The sequence below is a fragment of the Chiloscyllium plagiosum genome, chromosome 15 (genome assembly GCF_004010195.1).
Source record: "Chiloscyllium plagiosum isolate BGI_BamShark_2017 chromosome 15, ASM401019v2, whole genome shotgun sequence".
NCBI classification, from domain to species: domain Eukaryota; kingdom Metazoa; phylum Chordata; class Chondrichthyes; order Orectolobiformes; family Hemiscylliidae; genus Chiloscyllium; species Chiloscyllium plagiosum.
The window spans coordinates 51,478,204-51,504,128 of record NC_057724.1 but is presented as its reverse complement, the minus strand read 5'-3'; the positions used below and the strand labels follow the sequence as shown (position 1 = coordinate 51,504,128).

Here is a 25,925-nt window from a genome sequence, read left to right as displayed (position 1 = left end):
GTCAACTTTGAACAAAAACAGGAGTTGGGGAAACACAAAACCTTTCCTGAGCAATAAATCTGATTCACCCCAGAAAGTACCTCCCAAGGGTTCTTTCCCCACAGAAAGTACATGATTCAAGGGGCAGTTGAACACATTTTCCAATTTTCCCAGCCCTTGCAAGATCCAAGAGGTTCCTCTCTCAACAAATACCAGGAGAAGTGAAAAGATGGTCTTGTCTCACTACTGGTTTGCCCTCGGTAAAAGCCTAGGAACAAGGTACATCCAGAATTCAAAGAGCCTCCTCCACCAACAATTGGCTTGCCCTTAGTATCCCAGCATGCAATGGGTAACATTGACCTGTGACCCCTCAGCTCACCGGGCGATACATCCGGGCTATGAGTGCAGAATGGTGTGCAGCTAAGATGGCGGTGATGGTGTTCCATGGCGACTGGTTGAAGAATTGGGAGAAAGGGGGCAAAACGGATTTGTAAGTGGGGCGGAAATAATCTCCCTGAGTGTGTAATCGGAGCTGATTATTTTTATTTTAGAACAGATAGAGTGCAGAACGCGATCGGGCTACAGAAGAAAATCGCGTAATCCCTTGTGTTTGAGCTTTGTGTAATTTTACATAATGTAAAACGTGGTGGCGTTTAGTTCGGTGGTGGCCTAATTGCTTTTAATCCAGAAAAGGTTTAATAACAAACTTGACCGTTTCTTGTCCGTAAAATGAAAATATTTGGGTCTCTTGTACAATGTCTTGCTTCTAATATTTTGTTTTGTTTTAAAAGTAACCAGACAAATATACTGTTTTACGTAGTAAATAGGTTTCTGATTTCAGGACTTTTAACTTTCAAAAAAATGTTAATTATGTCGTTGATTTGTTCATCCTCAGGCAAATATTGAAATCTAAATTTAGGTTGAAAGTGACAAGACTACGTCGTTCCCACAATTCAGTTCATGACAAATTCATCAGTCCAAGTAATGGTTACCGCAAAGTGTTTTACAGTAGATTGCATATGGTACTAAATTATATTGTCCTTATGTTGTTGTATTATTTTGATTCTGATCTTTAAAGGGTTATGATTAGTTGGAAACTAAGGATAGAGGGCAACATATATAATGACTTAATCTGTTTTGTTGTGATGTGTCGGATTTTGATGAAAGTTATTAAACAACTCAATTTTAGATCAAAAGATACACTAACACAAATATTATCTAAAAAAATGATGTTTTTCTGCATCTTCCAAACTTGTCTGATGTAACTTGGACTGTGGAGTCTTAACTGACTTCGAATGATATGGGGAAAGAGGTCTTCCTCCAGAAAGTTATCTGTTTTGAGTCATTATCTGACTTGAAATTGCATCTGTGATTACACTAATGACATGATTATTGCAAAGTGACAATCCATAAACATGCAAATCCTGTTTTTTTTTTACAGCATGCTTTTTATACTTCAGTTTATCAATGTTGTTATTGAACAACTATGATGGGTTTTGTTTATAAATCTTTGATCTAAATCTGTCATGCTATGGAACTTTATTAGATGGTTAACTGAAACACTAGTGTTCTGAAATTTAGAAGAAAAATGCCACAAAATCTTTGAACCAATTGGGAACAATTTGATAAAAAGTAGATTATCATTAATATTACATTGCTTGCCTGCATCTTCAATAAGTTTGTGTGCAAATAGAATTTACAGCTTTGAAGTTTTGAATGGTACAAAATAAAATTGGACTTTACTTAAGCTTCCTTTGAATTATAAACAATAAAAATACAACAGTTTTACCTGACAGAGCTTATGTTATGATGATGATAACACGATCAACTGATATTTGTATAGCACCTTTAATGAACAACAACATTGAGGTTTCTTACATGAGCATTATAAATTAAAATGTGCTACAAAGCCAAACGAGATGTTAGATCAGAAGCCAAAAGCTTGACCAAAGAACTCGTTTTTGAAAAGTGTCTTGAAAAAGAGAAACAGATAGCTGTAAAGGAATGGAGAGGCAATTTCAGAGCTCTGGGCCGTCAAACTGAAAGTACAGCTACCAAAGGTGGAACGGATGTGATTAAATATGTGCAAGGATCCAGAATTTGAAAAATGAAAAATCTTGGTACATTCATATATGATATTATTTCTGACTTTGTCATGGCCGTTTTGGTGCTGTGACAGGGAAAAAATTTAATTGGAAGGATTCATATGTGGAATTCTGGAAAAGATGGCAGTAGATTTGGGAGTGAGGGAGTGTGAGTTGTGACAGTTTGCAAGGACTGTCGGTTTTAATATTGAGTTTTGAGGAAACAGCAGATAAGATGGAGGCAGAGACAGTATGAGAATAGAGAGACCAGGATGGGAAGTTATGTGATCAATTTCATGGGGATGGGATCAAGGCAACAGGAGGTGGGTCTCATGGACATGGTGAATTCAGAGAGGGGGTGAGGCAAAATAGAAGAGAAATTGTTGGAAGATGTGTATTCAGTGCCAGGCCACCAAGTGGCATTAAAGTAAAACCGAAGAGGTCTGTAAAGATTATTACACTGTCTTTTTGCCAAAATAATATTGTCATGATATATCCATTTTATAGCAATTGCATTTTTTATTTTTGTAGTTATTTTGTTATTGTAACAAATAAAGGAGGTAAAATGGTTGTTCAGTATGTTGGACCTTTTTGAAAGATCAGTCCAATTTAGTCTCACACTCCCAACTATTCTCCACAACCCTACAAATTAATCTTTTTTTAACAATATGTCTGATAGCCATTTTGGAATCCATTTCGAGTTTGTATGTTACAGGCTTTACAATCCACAGTGTGGTTAAAAGAACTCCTTTTTTTTCCACCCTGTTATTTGGATGAATTTTTTGAATACCTGACTTCTGGTTACTAAATCATGCAGCAAATGAAGTAGTTTCTTGCTGTCTTTTGCTGTCAAACTTGTCTCTATTAACATTCCCTTCTCTGCATCTACAGTCGTCGAGTGGTTGTTACTGACTGAACTTATAATTTTCAAGTGCCTGGATAAATAATGCCGATACAGCTCAATCCCACAGTGACATTTAGATTATTTAAGTAATTGAATTTAAACTATCTAACATTAAAACACATATACCAATAACAATGGCAATGAAGCTACTAGATTGACACAAAGGAAAATATGGTTAATTGATCTTCAGAGAAGAAAATCTGTTGTCCTTGAAGAATGGCTTTCAGACCAACAGCAATTTGACTGTTTTAATTCATTCATGGCATGAGGGTGTTGCTGGCTCAGTCAACATATATTTCCGATCTCTCAGAGCCAACCACATTGCTGTGGGTCTGGAGTCACATGTTGGTCAGACCTGGTAAGAATGGCAGCTTCTTTCCTTAAAGGACATCTGTGAACCAGATGGGTTTTTCTGACAATTGACAATGGATTTATGGTCACCATTAGACTGTTCATTCCAGATATTTATTAAATTCAAATTCCAACATCTCCTGTGGCAGAATTTGAACCCAGGTCCCCACAACATTACCTGGGTTTCTGGATTAACAGTCCAGCGATAATAACACTAGGTCAATGCTTTCCCCAGATGACTCTTTACTGAATTAAGAAAAGAGCAGACCAAGACCACGGAGCCCACCAGGTTCACTCCATCATGCCCTGATAGTGGTTGATCTTTAGCTGTACTTTCCTATCCTGTCCCATGTCCACTCTGTGGCAGAGAATTTCAAAGGTTGAGGATCCTTTGAATTAAGAAATTTTTTGTTTCTGTCTTAAATAATTGCCCTCGTTTTGGAACTGTAACTGACTGTTAGATTTTCGCAAGAGAGACAATGTCTCAGTACTTACCTTGTCGAGTGCCTTCATGAAAACTAGGAGCAGGAGTCAACAATTCAGCCTCTTAAGCCTGCACTGCTGTTTATTATGATCGTGGCTGATTTCATCTCTGTTTCAAGTCTGTTTTTCTGCATGCTATCTATAACCTTCAAAACCTTAGACATTGAAAGTCTGTTGGATCTCCACCTGAAAATTAACTCAATATTCCAGCATCCACCACTCTGTGGTAGTGAATTCCACAGATTCACGACCCTTTGAGAGAAGAAATTGCTCATCTCTGTTTTAAATCCGCTACACCTTGCCTGAAATCCATGATCTCTTGTCCTAGATTGCCTCACAAGAGGAAACATCCTGCCTGCATGTACTTTCAGCATCTTCTGTACCTTAGTTAGATCTCCTGTTATTTTTCTAAACTCTTGAGACCACAAGCCTAATCAGATTTGTTTCAATGAAATCACCTCTTCTTCTCAACTCCAGACAATATTGGCCCAATTTACTCAGCCCATCATCAGGGGAAAGCCTCTCCTCCTTTGGACTAATTGAGTGAACCTTGCTGTATGAACTTCATTACAATATGTGCTGCTTTAGTTATCAAGAACAAAATCAAACACACTACTTCAGATTATGTCTCACCAAAACTTACTTAGTTCTAATCAATAATTGCCTTGTGACCATCTCTTTGTGAAGTTTTGGAATGGCAACAAATGCTGTTCTTCCCGTAGCACCAGATACCATGGAAAAATCCCTGTTTGCTGAATCTCTCCGCAGACTCCAAAGGCACTCTTTTCTGGGAAATTGCCCCTCTATCCTCTACTTGAGAAACACTGAAATAAGTAAACTCAGTCAGTAAGACAATATATTTATAAATGGCCAGAATAGTTTTAAAATTTATCACCAAGATTTGAATATTTTTGTTTCTGATAGAGTTAATAATGAAGAGTTCTTTGACCAAGTCTTTCAACAACATGTCGAATGTTACATTCGAAATTAAAACACTTAAGACATCAGTTAGTCTTCAAGATAATTCTGCAGGTTCTTCACAGTATTGGAGAATACGTATGGTGTGGAAGTGGGCTATTTCGTCCATGGAGTCCACACCGACCCTCCAAAGAGTATCCCACCCAGATGCACCCTCTCCCTGTAACCCTGCGCTTGTCATGTCCAATCTGCCTAGCCTGCACATCCCTGGGCTGTATGGACAATCCTCTATTCCTAATGAAGGGCTTTTACCTGAAACGTTGATTTTTCCTGCTCCTCGGATGCTGCTTGACCTGCTGTGCTTTTCCAGCACCACTTTAATCTAGACTCTGATTTCCAGCATCTGCAGTCCCTGTTTTCACCTGTATGGACAATTTAGCAGGGCCAATCGCCTCGCCTCCACAACTTGGACTGCATTTAATTACAAATTACAATTGCAGTTTCATCAATATTTGCATTTAATTTCAAATTAGCATTGTTTATGTTGTCAATGGATTATCTTCTAGCCTTTAAGTTGAAGGCTTTAAGTTTAGCTTATAATGTCAAAGTTATTACTAAAAGAATTTGTCCTCTGTTGGTTTTACTTCAACTTTTGGGTGTTATTTTTGAGTAGCACCCAACATAATTCATGTTCCTTAAAGGTGAAGCATTGTGGTGAATACTTTTTATTCAAAGTACTTCATTTGCAAATTGGGAAAGCTTTTTTTAACTGAAGCCCTCAGATGGATACTCTTGTGTCCTGAATCTCAAAAATGTTCTGATAACCTGCTGTTCAGTGCAGCATCTTTGGGCTATATGATGTGAAGGGAGGCCTGGTCTCATCATGGGGAAAATCCATAAATGAAACAAAAATGGATTTTATCTTTGTAAAAGCCATTAGTAATGTGATTGAGAAGTGAACTTTGTAACAAGTGTGATCTTGTGTTATATTTATTATTTCTCCTTTAAAAGTAGAACAATACTGACCACCCTACATTTGTTTGCACCTTCGAACATGACCTGTGTTGCCTTCTGTTACTCAAACACAACAGAAAAGTTGTGTCAAACTGAAGAGAAGATGATTTGTTGATATAATTCTTGAGATATTAATTGGAACATGATTTGAAATTGAACCCTGAAGATCAAAGAGGAATTAATCTGCTTCTTGTTGTGAAGACTGGGATTGGACAATAAGCCTGTAGATGTATGCTTCATGCAAATTACTTTTCTGACAAGAAATTTTGGCTATATTCTCTCACTTTGCTGTTGCAAGAATAAAACAATATGATCAACTAGGATAGAATGTTTAGCAACAGTCTTACAAAGAATTTGGGAAAAATATAACTTGAAAATTCCGCCCGTGGTGGAATTTATTACAATAAACAATTGTTCATTCCTGGCCTGAAATTCATGTTGTACTATTACTACCGAAGTGATTTGTTTTTTTTTGTTTTCTGTCTTGTGTAGTTCTATCTGTCAAGTTTATATTTTCCTCTTAAATGTCTAGCATTAATAGCTTTCTTGTCATAATCCAAGCAAGAAAAGAAAGAGAGGATCGGTGCATGGCCTGAGACGTGGTGCAGGACAGGGGGCTTCAGATTCTTCAGACTTTGGGATCTGTACTGGGGCAAGAGGTAACCATTTAAAGGAGACAATTGTAGCGTGATGGAACTGGGACAATTGCCTTTGTGGGGAGGTTCACTTCTGTTATTAAGAAGGATTGAATACATCCACAGGGCAATGTGTAGCAGCATATAGAAGTAGAAAAAATGAATAAGGTACATTAAGTGAGAGTGTAGGACAGGAGCAGTTTATTATTAAATAGCAGACTAAGAAGGATCACAAATAAGCAATATCACAGATATACAATGCATATATGTAAATCCATATTATGGTAAATAAGGTAGGTGAATTATAAGCATGAGTAACCTGTGTGGGGATGTGGTGACAATATTGGAATGTTAAAAATGGTGAAGGAATGTGAAGAGTTCAGAAAAGAAAGGACTGGAATCTGGTTCTTTTAATGGGATAACAGCATTGATTAGAGAAGACATTGGAAAGAGGGAACAGGAAGCAAGTTTTTTTGAAGACAGTTCAGGTCAAAAAGGTTCACACTAACGGGGATGTTCTCTCTGCCTTGAAACTGAGAGAGAGAGAGAGAGAGATATGGAAGAGCATTTCTGAAGGGAAATTAGAAATCTGCAAGAACTGTATGACTATGACTCTCGACCTGTGAAGTGGTCATATTGGCAAATTTGAATATCCCAAATATTGATTGGGATAGTGTTATCAACAAGAGGAAGGAACAGGAGGGATTTCTGACGTGTTCTCAGACCTTGAGGATTGGAAATGACAAATGTGACGCCTTTATTCAAGAAAGGGTGAAAGGGCATTTCAAGCAACTGCATCCAATTAGTTTCATGTTAATGGTAAGTAAAGTTGTGCAAACAACTTTTGGGATGTGGAACAGTTCATGTTAATTAAGTGTAGCCAAGACAGTTTTTACATACTTGCATCCACACAGATATCAAGTTAATTTGAAGCTATCTAGTAAGATGAGAAAGCATAATTATTATTAGTTTGATACACCAATCATTATATGACCCAGTGCTCATTGTATAACTATTGGACAGACGAATGCTGTTGACAATACAGGCAGAAGGCTAAGTGGTGAAATCAACATTGTTGCAGAAAAATCTTTGACCCTTTACTAATTATGCACAAACATACTATTTGTTAGAGCATTTTTATCTTTTGGAAGCAGTAAATCCAATTATGAATAGTGATGAACAATTAAAGAAATCAGTGGAGGCTCTACATATATAGGGGAAAGTGAGTACTGCAGATGCTGGAGCTCAGAGTCAAGATTTGAGTGGTGCTGGAAAAGCACAGCAAGTCAGGCAGCATCCGAGGAGCAGCAAAATCAACGTTTCGGGCAAAAGCCCTTCATCAGGCATCCAATGAAGGCCTCTGCCTGAAACGTCAATTTTCCTGCTCCTTAGATGCTGCCTGACCTGTGCCGTTCCAGCACCACACTCATCTTGATTCTACATGTATCCCCATTCACACTGATGCGGCAGCCCTCTACATAGGTGCAAAAATAAGCCTGAAGCATTTGTAGTAATCTCCAGCCAGTATTGTCGAGTGGGAGGTAAAAGATAGGCTTAAGGGAAAGGAGTTGTAAACCAACTCTTTTTTTTAATGTTCTCCGTTGGACTCAAAGAATAAAGTTAATTTTTACTTTAAATAGTGACCTCTGAGATAGTTCTTTGCCTCTCAAAATTTAACAGATTATGGCATGCGGTGAGCTTCTCTGTGTTTCGGGTTTAAATTGGCATACGGGTTTACACTGTGTAACAGTAAGGTGATTAAGAAAACATAGAATGTTTCCCTTTATTAGCTGAGGTGCAGAATATAAAAGCAGGAAGAGAAGTTATGATCTATTTGTAGAAAACATTGATTTGGCCACATCTTGAGTATTGTGTACAGTTCTGATTACGTATTTGCAAAATGAATGGGTGCTGAGGAGATTTATGAGGGTGTTGTCAGTAATGCATAAATGCAGTTTTGAAGCAAAACTGAAGAATCTATGATTGCTCTCTTTGAAACAGAGGTTAATTGTGGTATACAAAATAATGAGGGGCCTGGTTTGCGTGAATAGGAAGGGCTGTTTCACTCAAAGAATTGCCTCTGTTCAGTAACCATTTGTGAAAACATTCTTCCGTTATACATCACATCGATTACATGCCTCTCGATAAAATGGGAAAGTAGGTCCTCTGTGCGCTGAAGAAAATGTCTCAATTTGTTTTTAATATGACATTGAATTCTTGACCTTTCTGTAACAGCTGTAAGGGTGGGTCATCACAATTACGTCTTCGACATTGTGATGACTGTCATCAGGAAATACCTTGGGTCAGAATAGGCTAAGGATACTGCAGCAAATAACTTGTTTCATGACTCCTCAAAGCCTGCCCACATATACTAGGCACAAGTATATGGAATACTCCCCACTTGCTTTGATAAATGCTGCTCCAATATCTCATAAGAAGCTTAACACCATCTCGGACAAAGTAGCCCGTTTGTTTGACACTGCATCCACAACCACTCACTCCACCACTGACACTAAGTTGCAATAGTGTGCAATCAAGATGCACTGTAGAAATTTGCCAAAGAATGTGAGTTCTTTCCAAAACCACGACCACTTCCATCTAGAAGGGCATGGGCAACAGATACATGGACCAACACTACTTGCAAATACTCCTCCAAGCCTGTCACCACCCTGACTTGGAAATGTATCGCCATTACTTCAGTGTCGTTGATTTGAAATCCTTTGAATTCCTTCTGAAGACATTGTAGTCTATAAATAGCACATGGACTGCAGCAATTAAAGAATGCAGCTCACCACCAACACCACCTCAAGGGCACAAGGAACAGAAAATAATTGCTATCTGAGTTAGTGATACCCACAGTGGAAAGTGAATGAAGTAAGGTCAGTGACAGGGTGGCATAGGTTTACTATGATTGGTAGAATGATCAGAGGGGAGGTGAAGAAACAGTTTTGCACCAAAAGGGTGGGAGAGATCTGGAACTAACTGCTTGAAACGCTCAGCTCATTTGATGGTTTGCTGGAACACCTTGTGCTGATTAAGGGTAACTGGACCTGAAATGTTTGATCTGCTTTCTGGCCATGGATGTGGCCAGAACTACAACATTTTTGGTTCATTTCACATTACCAGCATCCCCACTTCTCGAATTTATTATTATGCTTGAAAGTGGAATTAGGCTGGGCAGATTCTCTTTTGGTTGGCACAGATATGATGGACTAAGTAAGCTGTTTTTGTGCTGGAAACTTTGTGATCCTTTGTACACCTCTGACCTATATTGTAGTTTACCTGAGCAATGTGTGTTGGAAAACCTCAGCCACTCTCTGCCTTTTTATGTGAAAACTATCTCTGTGTTACCAACTGATGCATACACTGTGGATGCGTACATCTTGTTTCAGTTCTGGCTTAAGTTTCTTCTCAACTTGTTTCTTTGAATGTAATCATGTAACTGCTGGATGGTTTCATCAGAACCATTGACTTGCTCGTCAGCTTCTTTTAACCTGCTTTTAGCATTTTTGAAAAATATGAACTCTCAAAACTAAACTATTTCCTAGTTGTTGCTCAGTAGTCTGTAATTCTGTGTTTCAAGATTTCTTTTATTTCATCGGTATTTAGAGTTGCATTGCAATTACTTTTTAAAGTCACAGTTCATCGCATTCTTGGATTTTAACTGGATGTCTGGAAATGTAAGCTGGTCAGCTTTTGCTTTTTCCTTGCATTGTTTCCTGTGAGTGACAACACCCTAATATTCCATTGTCTTTTTGACTTCAGCTTTGTGAGAAAGACAAATGTGTAAATGATAAAATTGATGTAGCTCACATGTTTCCTTGAAAATAAATTTGACAGATTTTTCTCTGGTTTAAAAAATCTTTGGTTTTCTTCATCTCAGGTTCCATAGTCTTTGCTTGCGTTTGAGTCCAATGTCTCTTTCATTTTAAACATCTCCAGTGACATCAAAAATAAGGAATTTCCTTATGACAGTTATGTCGATGTCCAGGGTTTAATCTGAGTCTGCTACTATAAAATTTTTGGAATGACGTGGAGGAGCTGGTGTTGGACTGTGGTGGACAAAGTTAAAAATCACACAACACCAGGTTATAGTCCAAGGAGCAGTGCTTCGAAAGCTAGTGCTTCCAAATAAACCTCTTGGACTATAACCTGGTATTGTATGATTTTTGACTGGTGAGAGGAAGTTTGTGTAACAGAAGAACGTTTTTCAGAGGCAGTTCGTCAGGCAGTTCTGATTAGATGAGATTCCCTACAATGTGGAAACAGGCCCTTCGGCCCAATAGGTCCACAACTCCCTGACTAATGCACCTAACAACTATGGACAATTTAGCACGGCCAATTCACCTGACCTGCACACCTTTGGAATGTGGAGGAAACCGGAGTACCCGGAAGAAACCCACGCAGACACTGGGAGAATGTGCAAACTCCACAAAGACAGTTGTCCACAGCTGGAAGTGAACCTGGGACACTGGTGCTGTGAGGCAGCAGTGCTAACCACACAGCCACTGTGCCACCCCTTTGGTTCTGCGTCATTTGGTTGTGCATTTTCTTACAAATACTTATCAGTGCAAGAAATATATTAGTTTTGGTTTCATATTGGCCTGAACAAATATCTGTATATAGGAACACAGCCCGTGGAGCAATATATTTAAAGTAAAGAGCCATAGTATAATTTTAGGAAGGGAACACCACCACCTGCAAGCTCCCCTCAAGCCACATGCCACCCTTATTTGGAACTATATTGCCATTGATTCACTGTCAGTGAAACAATATCTGGAACATCCTTCCAAACAGGACTTCGTGTGTGTGTGTCCCTTCACCCAAAGACTGCAGCATTTTAATAAGACGGTTCACTATCAGTTTTTCCAGGCCAGTGACTGGCTTGCAATAAATAGTGGCCCAGCCAGCAATGTCGACATCCCATGAACGAATAACGAAGAAACTAAAATATACTTTTGTTAGATCATAATCATATTGTGTTTAGAAATGTATGGATTTGTGATTATACAGTTTTTGACTGTTGGCCAGTTCTTTTAAAATTACTGACAACCATTTTACTTTACAGTGTACAGTTATGTCGCAGTCTTTCTGAAAATCGAGGCTACAATGATGTAACATTTAAAGGTAAGATTCTTGGGGTGTGAATATATATTCAGATGATTAACTTTAGACTGACTTGACTTACTTTTGGACTTATTTGGAAACTGGATTACTTCACAGAGAGCTTGCATGGCCTGTGTGGGCTGATTGGCTGCCACCTGCTGTGCTGTTAATGACTCTGTTACAGAGTCATAGAGACGTACAACATGGAAACAGACTCTTCGGTCCAACCCGTCCATGCTGACCAGATATTCCAACCCAATCTAGTCCCACCTGCCGGCACCCGGCCCATATCCCTCCTATTCATATACCCATCCAAATGCCTCTTAAATGTTGCAATTGTACCAGCCTCCACCACATCCTCTGGCAGCTCATTCCATACACGTATCATCCTCTGCGTGGAAAAAGTTGCCCCATAGGTCTCTTTTATATCTTTCCCCTATCTCTATTCCTGTGGGACCTCTCCTGTAACTAAAGAGAGTCCAAAGATATTGTATAAGGCCCAGTTGGGTAAGGAGTAGGAATGAGAACCTGAGGCCTTGAGTATTTTAAGACTTCACCTTTTATATCAACTCACCATGAGGGACCTTGTAAAAGGACTTAGTAAAGTCTATACAAACCTGCCCTCATCAATCATCTTTGTCACTTCCTCAAAAAATTCAATCAAGTTTGTAAGACACTACTTTCTCTGCATAAAGCCATGCTGTCTATGACTAATAAGTCCGTATTATTCCAAATATGAGTAAATCCTATCCCAAAAAATGTTCTCCACTAATTTCCCTACCATTAATCGAAGGCTCACTGGTGTGTAATTTCACGGATTATCCCTATTCCCCTTGTAAAATGAGGGAACAAAGTTGGCGATTCTCCATTCCTGTGGGACCTCTCCTATAACTAAAGAGGGCCCAAAGATATTGTGTAAGGCCCAGCAATTTCCTCACCTATCTCCCTCAGCATTTTGGGATAGATCCCATCGCATCCTGGGGACATGTCTTCCTTATGCTTTTGGAAACAACCAACAGCACCACCTTTTATGTATTGACAGAATATCAACATACCCCTCCTGAGACTCACCACACACCTGCAATGCAAAGTATTGATTAAGGACCTGAACCACTTCCTCCTGCTCCATGCATAAAGTCCCTATTTTGCCCTTGAATGGACCTCACCCTTTCCTTCATTACTCCCCTGCTCCTTAAATATGTATTAAACACTTTGAGATTTTCCTCAATCCTGTTTGCCAAACACATTTTATGGCCCTTTTTGCTCTCCTTAGTCCCTGTTTGAGATCTTCCCTGTTATCTTTCTATTCCTTGATAGCTTTGTCGTCTTCAGTTTCCTTTATTCTTGGAGGGCTCTGTCTATCTTCAGTTTCCAAAAGCGTACAAGATTGTCCTCCTAGTGTTGCCCTGTTTTCCATTTTGTTTCGTTTCAGTATTATTCATTCCTTAGGAAAAGGTTTTTGTAATGCATCATTATTTTAATTTTGACGGAATTTGCCGGCTGTTTTGGTGTCCATTACCAATGCAGGTTCGTGTTTGGTACTGCATGATCTACATTTTCAGGTGCTTTCTCCCTTATGTCTTTGTTATGGGTAAGGGATTTTTGCTTTGGCCTCAAGTTTTCTCACCTCACTTCCTGTCCTGGACTAATTTCCTGGTCATGTTCTTAACTTTCAGCTCCCAGTGTGTTCTTACCATTACTGCTTGCTCAACCCCTGGGTCCAAGTTCCCTGTTTAATTTGAACTGAGGTCTTGGACTTCCATCTTGTGGCAATGTCTATTATTGCAGGTAGCCCTGTGAGACCAGTTACACCAGTCAACTTCTGTCACGAGATGGAACCTGGATAGTCAAACAATACTGTAGAATATTAGATTTTTATTTTGTATTTTTAAAATAATTTTTAACACTTCATTTCATTCACCAGTGTAGGAATTTTAGCAATTCCAAGTATAGTCAGTACTGTAGTTCAACTTGGAGTTTCCAGGTTTTATCTCTGGAGAATTCGTCCTTATGGAGCCAAACTTGAGTTTTAATTTTAGATTTGATATTAGTTTTCCTATAGGACTGAATGCTTCGCTAAAGTTGAGATTTTCAGACTTTGTGAGGACACCTTGTGTTACAACTGTGATGGAAGGACTGTGCTAATAATCTAGATCCCCACCACTCCTCCAGTTGCACCATTAGTCCAATTGGCAAATGCCCAATTTCTTTCCAGTGCTGCTTTCAAAAAATAAATTAAATGTCCACCAGGTTCCTGCATGAGCTCAAACAGTCTGCTTATTATGAACAAAAACTATTCATAAAGCAAGTGATGAACTCTTGCAGACACCTGAGATATGATCTTGAATTAAAACTCTATCTCTTGAATCCCACATGCATAGACACTTGAATAACAAAAACAAAACATGTCTCTGTAGAGATGAGTTTTTTTAATAAAAGGGCAAAAGGAAAAAAGTCTCCCTTGGGCCAAGGTCTGGAAACCAAAGATAATGTGATAACTTTTCACTTCTGCAGAATGTCCTGTTGTCAAAGATGAATTTGTGGTACTGGTAAACATGCAATACTGATTCCAATCAAGCTGAATTTGTGACCCTGAGAATTTGGCGCAGCTCAGATTTAACAAGTTAGACAGAAAGAATTGTGTTTGGAAACTCTTTATTTCAGGAAGTAGACTGCAGCGTCCAGGCATAATTTTGTGTTACGACTGCTAGGGCTGCAAAATAGACTTCTGACATTGGAGAGGGTTGTTCAGCAACCGTTTTAATTGCCTTTAGTCCCCTCCATGCCAGTTTTCCATTTGATAATTCCAGTAATAAATTCCATTTCTTATTTTAGATTAGGTTCTCTACAGTGTGGAAACAAGCCCTTCGGCCCACCAAGTCCACACCAACCCTCCTAAGAGTAACTCACCCAGACCCATTTCCCTCTGACTAATGCATCTAACACTATGGTCAATTTAGCATGGTCAATTCACCTAACCTACACATCTTTGGATTGTTGGAGGGAACTGGAGCACCCAGCGGAAACCCACGCAGACACACGTGGAGAATGTGCAAACTCCACATAAACAGTCGCTTGAGGCTAGAATCAAACCTGGGATCCTGGTGCTGTGAGGCAGCAGTGCTAACCTCTGAGCCACCTCTCCTCCAAAATCAGTTGATTTCCAGAAAAATGTTGCTCAGGACACGCATTGAAATCAGAAGTTAAGTAATGAGAAGGTGTAGTTTACATTCCAGTCAGCATAATTTTAAGAAATGACAGGTTTTTTTTACAGTTGGGAAAACTTCCAAAAACTACTATCTATTCCAACCCCATTCATGTAGTTCTTAAATAGGTATGTATATATGTTAATACAAAAACAAAGCTTTCATTTTGTTTATCACTTTTTTCAACCTTTCACATGTTCAAAAGCACTTAACAGGCAATGAAATATTTTTGAATTATTGTCACTGTTGGAATGCTGTGTAGGATTGTTGATTCCTTGGTGACGGTTGCAAGTTGTTTTACTCAAATCCCCCATCCCCCTCAGAAATACTACTCTCAAAGTTGGCCCATATTATTTGACATTTCTTGATCAAAGTTGATGTATAGTCTTCTGAATTCTGGTCAACTCTGAACTGAACTGTAAACCATAAACATCTGTCACAAGATGTTTCAATACTTTAATTATGTCTCCTTAATTTACACATTCTTAAAATTTTCATAAGCCTCATCGATCTTTGTTTATTTTTCTTTGATTCTTAGGATTTTGGTGTCACTGACAGGATAGTATTTATTTTCCATTCCTTTTTTGGTTTTGATTTAATAATGGTTTGGGGCAACCTTGAACCGTTGCATTCTGTATCTTGATGGCATTCTCCCAATGCTGTCAATTAAGTGACTTGAGGATTTTAACCTAGTCATGGTGAAAGAATAACGATTGTAGATATTTTCTGACCGTTCTGTTCGGACACTTTATTATACACTGCTGGTGCAGGTGGGAATATGAACCCCAGCCTCTGAGTTCAGAGGTAGGGACACTACTACTGAGCCACTTTCTTCAGGAATGACAGTTGTACGTTCACGTCAGGGTGATATGTGACATGAATAGGATGGTGTTCGCATGCATCTGCTGACATTGACAGCTGTCAGACTTGTGAGGACAATGAGATTTATATGGGACTTATTGCAGTACTTCCAGTAGAGAATATATGCTGCAGCTTTATTTTAAAAAAAGACTGCACACTGGTGGAGAGAGTATTTCATAAATCTAAGAGTCCTGTGTTTGTATAAAAGGGACCAAATTTCTTTAATCATTGAAATTTGCTTTAGCTTTTCAGTGAATTGTCCTTTTATTTAATCCTGACAGTCTCATTTCTTTGATTTCCTGAGTTTCCAAAAACTTTGTATTGCAGTTTTAATACCCTTTTACTAACATGGATTTAATATAATTGGAAAACAGATATTCAACAAGTTTTATACGAGTTGGCGTGGCATGTTATAAAGGGCAATCTAAAACAAGAACAAGCTGCCAGTGCTCTCAGTGATGTCATGGTAAGTGATTCACTGCTGAAAATGTTTTTGCATTCACAGTAATTGAGTGCACCCATTCTATGTTCTTTACATGAGTTTAAATTTAAACCTTGCAGAGGATTGTTGATACTGCTCGAGAAGGGCTCATTGCTGAAAGTCAGAAGATAGCACCTCTCTTAAATTTGTCAGTAACATGTCAGTCCCTCAAAAGAGCTATTCTGGCCTGTGCTTACCAAATGTGGATTTGTGGCAGCTTCCTGGTTTGGGTGTTGAACAGAGCAATTTGTTTGGACTGATGAATCTGGGCAAAATTGACTCCCGAAATACAATATGTAATACTTTGCCTCTGATTTGAGGGGCACAGATAAAAGTCTTGAATAATACATTTAAAACAAATAGTCTTGTGTCACAGCATTTTAGTGTTCTCCATGTGAAATCAACTTTGTTCAGAATTGACATGTATAGTTTTTCATTCACAATTGGAAGTAATTGGTTTCTTCTCATTCAGCATTGATTTATTATATGTCCAGCTTATTGATTACCTAAGCATTCTTGGATGTTTAAGTAAACTAAGCAATTCACTTGGAATTGTGATTAATAGCTTACAAATAGAATTTCAGAGTATTGTTTTAAATTTGCACCAATATTTTGTTTTTCTCATTTGGATTTGTGAAAATCTGGTTTCTGCTTGTATCTCTTTTCTTCTCTCAGTTAATACTAATTAAGCACAACACACCATCAACACCATACAATCTTGTGAGTGTTGTGTTTACATATGTGAACGCATCATAAAGAGCAAAATTTCGAAGGCAACAATTTCAATTCAGTTATTTGATATTATTCGAGGGATTTTTTTTTCCTTATGTCAATAATGGAACTTTCAGAGTTCTCAAAAATGAAGAACTTTCCAAATGAGCAGTTATGCTGCCAGCCACTGACCCATAGAGTTTGCTCCTTCATTAGGAAACCTTACTTTTGTGCTGAGATTCGGCTTGCAACATTGACTTAGTGACATACAATATCAGAAAATCCAAAGCTGAAAATGTTTTAGTATTTAATAATCATCTTTGTATAATGCAACTCCTTGGTTGTTTTCTTCAGGTTTGGTGTTCAAAACAAAAGCCAAGATTTTATCCAAAATTACATCAGCTTTTTGATTGTAAATTTGTTTGCCCTGAGTTTCTTTTTTAATTGTTATCGCAAAGCCCAAAAAATCCATGTTATTATATCAGCAATAAAAACTGGCTGTGAAGTGATAGATTCTCAGGGGAATGAAGCACGAACAGCCAAGTTTCAGGTATTGCTACGGGCTGTAATGCAAAGAGGGGTACGCCCGGTTCCAAGAGATTGATTGTGTTAGGGGACTCTCTCGTCAGGCACAGACAGACGTTTCTGTGGCCAGCAGCGAAACATCAGAATGGTGTGTTGCTTCCCTGGTGCCAGGATCACGGATGTCTCAGAGTGCAGAATATTCTCAAGGGAGAGAGGACCCAGCAAGAGGTCATTGTACACATTGGAACCAACAACATAGGAAAGGAAAAGATTGAGATTCTGAAGGGAGAATACAGAGAGTTCGGCAGGAGTTTAAAAAGGAGGATCTCAAGATAGTAATATCTGGATTAACTCCCGGTGCTACGAGCTAGTGAGGGCAGGAATGGAGGATAGGGCAGATGAATGCATGGCTGAGGAGCTAGTATATGGGAGAAGGATTCACATTTTTGGATCATCGGAATCTCTTCTGGGATAGGTGTGACCTGTACAAGAAGGATGGATTGCACCTAAACTGGAAGGGGACTAATATACTGGCAGGGAGGTTTGCTAGAGCTGCTCAGGAAGATTTAAGCTAGTTAGGTGGGAAGCAGGGAGAAAGAGATCAATCTGAGACTGGTACAGTTGGGAAAAGGAGCAAGCCAAACAGTCAGGGCAGGCAGGCAGGCACAAAGCAGAGAACAAGGCAGGACTGATTAATTAAACTGGATTTATTTCAAGGCAAGGGGCCTAACAGGGAAGGCAGATGAACTCAGGGCATGGTGAGGAACATAGGACTGGGATATCATAGCAATTACAGAAACATGACTCAGGGATGGATAGGACTGGCAGATTAATGTTCCAGGATACAAATGCTACAGGAAAGGCAGAAAGGGTGGCAACAGAGGAGGGGGAAGTGGTGTTTTTGATACAGGTATACTGTGGGAGAATATTCCTGGAAATATATCCAGGGAAGTTATTTGGGTGGAACTGAGAATCAAGAAAGGGATGATCACCTTATTGGGATTGTATTATAGAACCCCGAATAGTCAGAGGGAAATTGAGAAGCGTATTTGTAAGGAAATTTCAGTTATATGTCAGAGTAATGGGGGATTACAATAGGGGATTTTAACTTCCCAAACATGGACTGGGACTACCAATGTGTTAAGAGTTTAGATGATCAGGAATTGTTAAGCATGTACAAGAAAATTTTCTGATTCAGTATGAGAGAACGTGCAAAACTTGACCTAATCTTGGGAAATAAGGCACAGCAGGTGACTGAGTTGTCAGTGGGGCTGCATTTTGGGGCCAGCAACCGTAATTCTGTTAGTTTTAAAATAGTGATGGAACTTTTAGACATACCAGGTCTAAAAGTTGAAGTTCTAATTTGGAGAAAGGCCAATTGTGACGGTATTAGGCAAGAACTTTCAAAAGCTGATTGGGGCAGATGTTCACAGATAAAGGGATGCCTGGAAAATGGGAAACCTTTAGAAATGAGATAATGAGAGTGCAGAGACAGGGTGAAAGGAAAGGCTGGTAGGTGGAGAGAATACTGGATGACTAAAGAAATTGAGGAGAAAATGACGACTGCAGATGCTGAAGATCAGAGTTGAGAGTGTAGTGCTGGAGAAGCACAGCAGGTTAGGCAGCATCCAAGGAGGAGGAGAATCAATGTTTTGAGCATCAGCCTTTCCTGACAAAGGGCTTATGCCCTCTTGATTAAAGAAATTGAGGGTTTGGTTAAGAAAAAGAAGGAAGCATAGGCAGGATAGATTAAGTGAATGCTTCGAAGACTATATAGGCAGTAGGAGTATACTCGAGGGAAATCAGGAGGGCAAAAAGGGGACATGAGGTAGCTTTGACAAATAGAATTAAGGAGAATCCAAAGGGTTTTTACAAATACATTAAGGACAAAAGGGCAAAGAGGGAGAGAATAGGGCCCCTCAGAGGTCAGCAAGATGCAGCAGATGGGGGAAGTACTAAACAAGTATTTATTGAGGGAAAGGACATGGATGATATAGAATGTAGGGAAATAGATGGTGACATCTTGAAGAAATGTCCAGACTACAGAGGAGGAAGTGCTGGATGTCTTGAAACGCATAAAAGTGGATAAATCCCCAGGACCTAATCAAGTGTACCCTAGAACTCTGTGGGAAGCGAGGGAAGTGATTGTTGGGCCTCTTGCTGAGATATTTGTAGCATCGATAGTCACAGGTGAGGTGCCGTGAGACTGGAGGTTGGCAAACATGGTGCCGCTTGGCTAACGTGGTGCCACTATTTAAGAAAGGTGGGAAGGACAAGCCAGGGAATTATAGACCAGTGAGTCTGATGTGGGCAAGTTGTTGGATGGAATCCTGAGGAAAGGATATACATTTATTGGGAAAGGGAAGGACTGATTAGGGATAGTCAACATGTCTTTGTCCGTGGGAAATCATATTTCACAAACTTGATTGAGCTTTGTGAAGAAGTAATAGAGAGGATTGATGAGGGTAGACCGGTGGACGTGATCTATATGGACTTCAGTAAGGCGTTCGACGAGGTTCCCCATGGGAGATTGGTTAGCAAGGTTAGATCTCATGGAATACAGGGAAAACTAGCCATTTGGAGACAGAACTGCCTGGTGGTGGTGGAGGAGGAAGGTTGTTTTTTCAGACTGGAGGCCTGTGACCAGTGCAGTGCCACAAGGATCAGTGCTGGGTCTCCTACTTTTCATCATTTATATAAATGATTTGGGCATGAGCATAAGAGGTATAGTTAGTAAGTTTACAGATGACACCAAAATTGGTGGTGCAGTGGACAGAGAAGAAGGTTACCTCAGATTACAACGGGATCTTGCTCAGATGGGCCAATGGGCTAAGAAGTGGCAGATTGAGTTTAATTCAGAGAAATGCAAGGTGCTGCATTTTGGGAAAGCAAATCTTAGCAGGACTTATACACTTAATTGTAAGGTCCTCAGGAGTGTTGCTGAACAAAGAGATCTTGGAGTGCAGGTTCATAGCTCCTTGAAAGTGGAGTCGCAGGTAGATATGATAGTGAAGAACACATTTGATGTACTTTCCTTTATTGGTCAGAGTATTGAGTACAGGAGTTGGGAGGTCATGTTTCGGCTGTACAGGGCATTGGTTCGGCTACTTTTGGAATATTGTGTGCATTTCTGGTCTCCTTCCTCTCGGAAAGATGTTGTGAAACTTGAAAGGGTTCAGAAAAGATTTACGAGGATGTTGTCAGTATTGGAGGATTTGAGCTATAGGGAGAGGCTGAACAGGCTGGGGCTGTTTTCCCTGGAGCATTGGAGGCTGAGGGGTGACCTTAAAGAGGTGTATAAAATCATGAATGGCATGGATAGGGGGGTAAATAGACAAAGTCTTTTCCCTGGGATTGAGGGAGTCCAGAGTTAAAGGGCATAGGTTTAGGGTGAGAGGGGAAAGATATAAAAGAGACCTACAGGGCAACTTTTTCAAGCAGAGGGTGGTACGTGTATGGAAAGAGCTGCCAGAGGAAGTGGTGGAGGCTGGTACAATTGCGACATTTAAGAGGCATCTGGATGGGTGTATGAATAGGAAGGGTTTGGAGGGATATGGGCTGGGTGCTGGCAGGTTGGGATATCTGGACAGCATGGACGAGTTTGACCGAAGAGTCTGTTTCCATGTTGTAAGTCACTATGACTCTATGACTCACCCTGACACACAGGCTGCATTTGACTCATTGTGGCATCAAGGTGTCCCAGGAAAACAAGAGTGAATGGTAGTCTGTGGAAATTTTCCATTGGTTTTACTCCACTAGTTTACAGTTGTCATGGTTGGCAGTCAGTCACCTCGGCTCCAGGGCATCTCTGCAGGAGTTCCTCAGAGTAGATTTTTTTCTAATGCACCTGTTCAGAAATGTTATCACACACGTGGGTGGGTGAGATTTAAACCAAGGCTGTCATGGTAGGTGCATATCAATGCACTGCAACAGGCATAGAGCACAGAAAAGAAAAACATTCTGCCCATTCTTAATGCAAGGATATGTGCAGTAGAGCTTTGTGGGTTATGCATGGATGCCGGCGAGGTGAACATTGTAAACAGAAATAACGAAGAGTGAAATAAGATTTCGGCATTGGATGAGCTGAGGCAGGGGTGAAGGTCAAAATTGGTGGTCTTAGTACAGTTGTTTGGTTGGTAACTTTTCTCTCAGCATCAAACCTGGCACAAGTTTGTGAGCTGTCATATTAAACCACATGTGGTTGCTAAGGAGAGAGAGATAATTAGTGTTACATTTTATCACAATATTTCTTGCTTTGCCTCTAGTTTGCACTTTGTAATCTAGATTAGAGTGGTGCTGGAAAAGCACAGCCGGTCTAGTAATACGCTAGTTTTATAAACGAGCTTGGATAAATCAAGGTGACACCTGATTTCCTCCCACTGCTTCACCCTCTTCCCAGAAAAATATTGACTTTTCCGTGGATGAGCCACCGTTGGTTATAATGGATTGTTTTTCCTGTTCTTTTTGCAGGAACTTCGAGATGATATGTCATCCATCCTGGCTGATGTTTTCTGCGTTCTTGGTGAGAAAGATGAGTGTTCTTTGAAGCAGTGAATTTTGGTTAACTTATTGTTGATTACCTTGAGAGTTCAGAAGAATAATAACAGAAAATGTTAATTTCAGATATTGAAACAAGTTGCATGGAAGAGAAAAGTAAAAGAGATCATTTTACTCAACTGGTTTTAGCATGTTTGGTGAGTACCTTAACATATATGTAATGATTGTATTCTTTGGATATTTTAGTTTTAAAATGGATTTATTTTTGCATTATTGTCACATCATGTCTGCCATGTTCTGGAACATAAATCACTGGTACCCAATGTATCCAAACAATTAATAAGCATGATACATTTACTTGCAATATGGTTTCTAATTGCTGAAGAAGACATTTGCTGTCATCATCAAAGCTATGTTAGATGTGGATTTCAAGGTGCATTGGTCCTGCCAGGGGTTAACTGTTTGAAAATAAGCGCAATTAAGCTTACAAATTGAATCCTAAAGTTGGTTATGATGTAGTGGCTTGCAGTGCACCTGTTGTTAATTCCTACCACCAAGAAGTTATGTAAGTCAAAGGAATAGGAAAGTGAACTGATATGTGAAGAATGTTATGTTGTCACAAAGCAATTGAGAGGCAAAGCGATCATGGTAACAATGGCATATGCATGTTGTTATGGTCTTGGACCTGAACCCCAAGTTGGGGTAAAAACTGGTTAGGGGGTCAGTATATTCTTGTTTAAAGCAGGTTAAGTTTGGGAATCCCAATTTGTTCCAAACAGCATAAAGCCACATATTCAAACCCCTGGAATCAATGTCACAAAGATATATGTATTTGTTTTTGAGCATGTGATTTTTAAAACTTTTTTGACTGAGTCAAGGCAAGATATTAAAAATTCCAAGCTTATCTGGGGGCTGATGTAAGACCATCAATAAATGGCCCACTGGGAGTGGGCAAAAAGAAAGACTCCTGGAATCTACACCTATTGAGACCTATTTTGATCTCAGCAATATATTAGCAAGTACGAAGTACTAAACACTGCATCATGGTTGCTATGTCCAGGTCCACATGAAAGACCCACATCTCGCTCACTCCAGCTCTGCTCTCCCCACCTATGAGTATGCCAGATCCGAGCTACCCACTGTGTGAATAATAAATCTTTGTTGCTTTTGATTTGTTTGCTCATTACCTCATGTAAGTTAACTCTGGTTCTCAGTTTCCTTCTTGGTTACTATCATTAAATTATAGAGATGTACAGTATGGTAACAGACTCTTCAGTCCTACTCGTCCAACAAATATTCTAACCTAATCTAGTCCCATTTGCCAGCATTTGACCCACAGCCCTCTAAACTCTTGCTATTCATACACCCATACAGATCAATACCACAAAGCCTTCGCTGATAAGAATAGTGCTAGCTTCCCGTCTATCCTTAGAAATGCAGTTTTTCATCTTTGGAAGTAGCGTTTTTAAGTTTATCGTGCACCCTCTTCAGTTGTTCTCACTGCTTTCCAAAGTGTCATGCCGAGAGCTCGACTTACCATTTAAACCAAGGCCAAATCAGCTGTTAAGTTGAGCATTTTGAATGTTAGTGGAAGGCATTGGACTCACATGTGCGAAATGTGGATGATGTCACCTTTGAGATATTTGGTTTATTTCAGTAAGCACTCTACCACAAGTGTCTAGGCTAGTATTACAATTATCAGTTTGGATTACCATTTCTTTAGATCTTAAATAGTCAATCTTACTTTTAAAAAAACTTTGTTCAAAGTTCAGCAACATTTGCTCACTGAACAGTTTCTCATTTATGTTTGCATATATTTAGGGTGTGGTTATGAGTGAGACAGGTAGAGGGATCCAGGAGGTCACCCTACAGTAGCCTCAGCCCTTGAGCTTGTCCAACAGATTTGAGATTGTTGTTCCCTCTGTGGACGAGGGCAGGGACTGTAGGGAGGATGAGCAAATTGACCATAGTCTTGTGGTGCATGGAGCCATTAAGTAGGGACAGGAAGAAGAAATATCATAATCAGGATAGTATAGCAAGAGGAATGGACACCGTTCTCTGCAATCAGGATTGAGACTCCCAAAAACTGTATTGCCTACCTGGTGCCAGGGTTAAGGAATCTCATCTGGACTGTAGAGAAACTTGGGGTTGGAGGGGAAAGATCCATTTATTATGGCCCACACAGTTACCACTTTTGTTACCATATTTTGTCAAACTTTTATGAAGATCTGTAGCTGGTTGGATTCATTGTTGATCTGTTCACTGAGCTGATAGGTTTATTGGCAGATGTATTGCCCACTTTTTGGGTGACATCATTAGTGCTGTGTTGCCTCCTGTGAAGCGCTCCTGGACTGTTTGACTTTGAATTTATTTGGTACTGATTGAGCTCTTTCCAGTTGGTGCTGGTTCCGGTTTTACATTACAGCGTCTTGTACAAAGAGATTCTGTTGAAGGAATACAGGTAGCTATGTAATAAACATAAAAAAATACAGAACAATGAAGGTAATAATCTCCAGATTACTACCTGAGCCATGAGTTGATTGGCACAGAGTCAATCAGATTAAAGAGATAAATGCATTGTCAAAGACTGTGGGAGAAATAGGTTTGAATCAGTGGGACTTTGGCACCTGTACTGGGGAAAGAAGTTGTTTCATTGGGATGGGCTCCATGTTAATCATGTTGGGACCAAAGTTCTGGCAAAATGGATATCTGGGGCTGTAGTTATGTTTTTAACTAATAGTGGGGTTGGCGGGGGTCAACAATGATCTCACGTTTATTCACATCTGCCAGGTTTCAGCCTATTCATCTCACCTATCTGCATTATTTTTCTTCACAACATGCTATTCCGCTTATTTTAGTGTCATCTGCAAAGTTGGCGAGTGTGCATTCTCGCTGTGCATCCAGAACATGAATGTAGATTGTAAATAGTTGGGACCCAACATATGAATATTCTGACAACCAACTAGTTACATCCTGCCAACCAGAAAAGATCCATTTAACCCGACTCTCTGTTTTCTTTTGGTTAGCCAGTTCTCTATATATTCTCCCTCGCCATGTGTAATCTTACCTTCTGTATTAACCTTTTATGTGGCACTTTAACAAATGTCTTCTGGAAGTCCAGATATACTACTACTACAGAACTCTGTTATCCTCTTCGCTTATTACATCTTCGAAGAACTCATGGAATTAGCCAAACACAATTTTTCCTTCATAAAACCCTGCTGTCTCTGAGAGATTGTGTTTCTTTCTCCAAATATCTCAGATGCCCTTAGAAATGGATTCCAGTCATTTTCCAGTAACAGATGTCTATTGTTCCTACTTCACCAACACCTTCCACCCCGACCTCAAGTTCACCTGGACAGTCTCAGATTCCTCCCTCCCCTTCCTCGACCTTTCTATTTCCATCTCAGGCGACCGAATCAACACGGACATCTACTACAAACCGACCGACTCCCACAGCTACCTGGACTACACCTCCTCCCATCCTGCCCCCTGTAAAAACGCCATCCCATTCTCCCAACTCCTTCGTCTCCGCCGCATCTGCTCCCAGGAGGACCAGTACAAAATACGTACAACACAGATGGCCTCCTTCCTCAAGGACCGCAATTTCCCCCCCGACATGGTCGACGGTGCCCTCCACCGCATCTCCTCCACTTCCCGCTCCTCCGCCCTTGAGCCCCGCCCCTCCAACCGCCACCAGGACAGAACCCCACTGGCCCTCACCTACCACCCCACCAACCTCCATGTACAGCGCATCATCCGCCGTCACTTCCGCCACCTCCAAACAGACCCCAGCACCAAGAATATATTTCCCTCCCCTGCCCTATCAACCCTATGTGGCCTCCTCTATATTGGGGAGACAGGCCGGCTACTTGCGGAGTGTTTCAGAGAACACCTCTGGGACACCCGGACCAACCAACCCAACCACCCTGTAGCTCAACATTTCAATTCCCCCTCCCACTCCACCAAGGATATGCAGGTCTTTGGATAGGATGGTGAAGAAGGCGTTTGGTATGCTTTACTGGTCAGTGTATTGAGTCCAGGAATTGGAAGGTCATGTTGTGGCTGTACAGGACATTGGTTCGGCCACTGTTGGAATATTGTGTGTAATTCTGGTCTCCTTCCTCTTGGAAAGATATTGGGAAACTTGAAAGGGTTCAGGAAAGATTT

General features: G+C 40.0%; 1 protein-coding gene across 2 annotated transcripts in view; it reads left to right on the top strand.

Moving 5' to 3' along the window:
- Positions 1–338: 338 nt before the first annotated feature.
- The window catches only part of thoc2 (THO complex 2), a 143,494-nt gene continuing 117,907 nt past the window's right edge, over positions 339–25,925 (top strand). Inside the window, exons 1-5 of one of the 2 annotated variants that reach the window (XM_043704869.1) lie at positions 339–469; positions 11,437–11,495; positions 15,916–16,007; positions 21,729–21,780; positions 21,882–21,952. In XM_043704869.1, the coding sequence (XP_043560804.1) occupies positions 378–469; positions 11,437–11,495; positions 15,916–16,007; positions 21,729–21,780; positions 21,882–21,952 (366 nt within the window). In that variant the 5' untranslated portion in view covers positions 339–377. Of the gene's footprint in view, positions 470–948; positions 1,002–11,436; positions 11,496–15,915; positions 16,008–21,728; positions 21,781–21,881; positions 21,953–25,925 lie in introns of those variants that run through there. The other variant, XM_043704870.1, reaches the window with a different exon arrangement.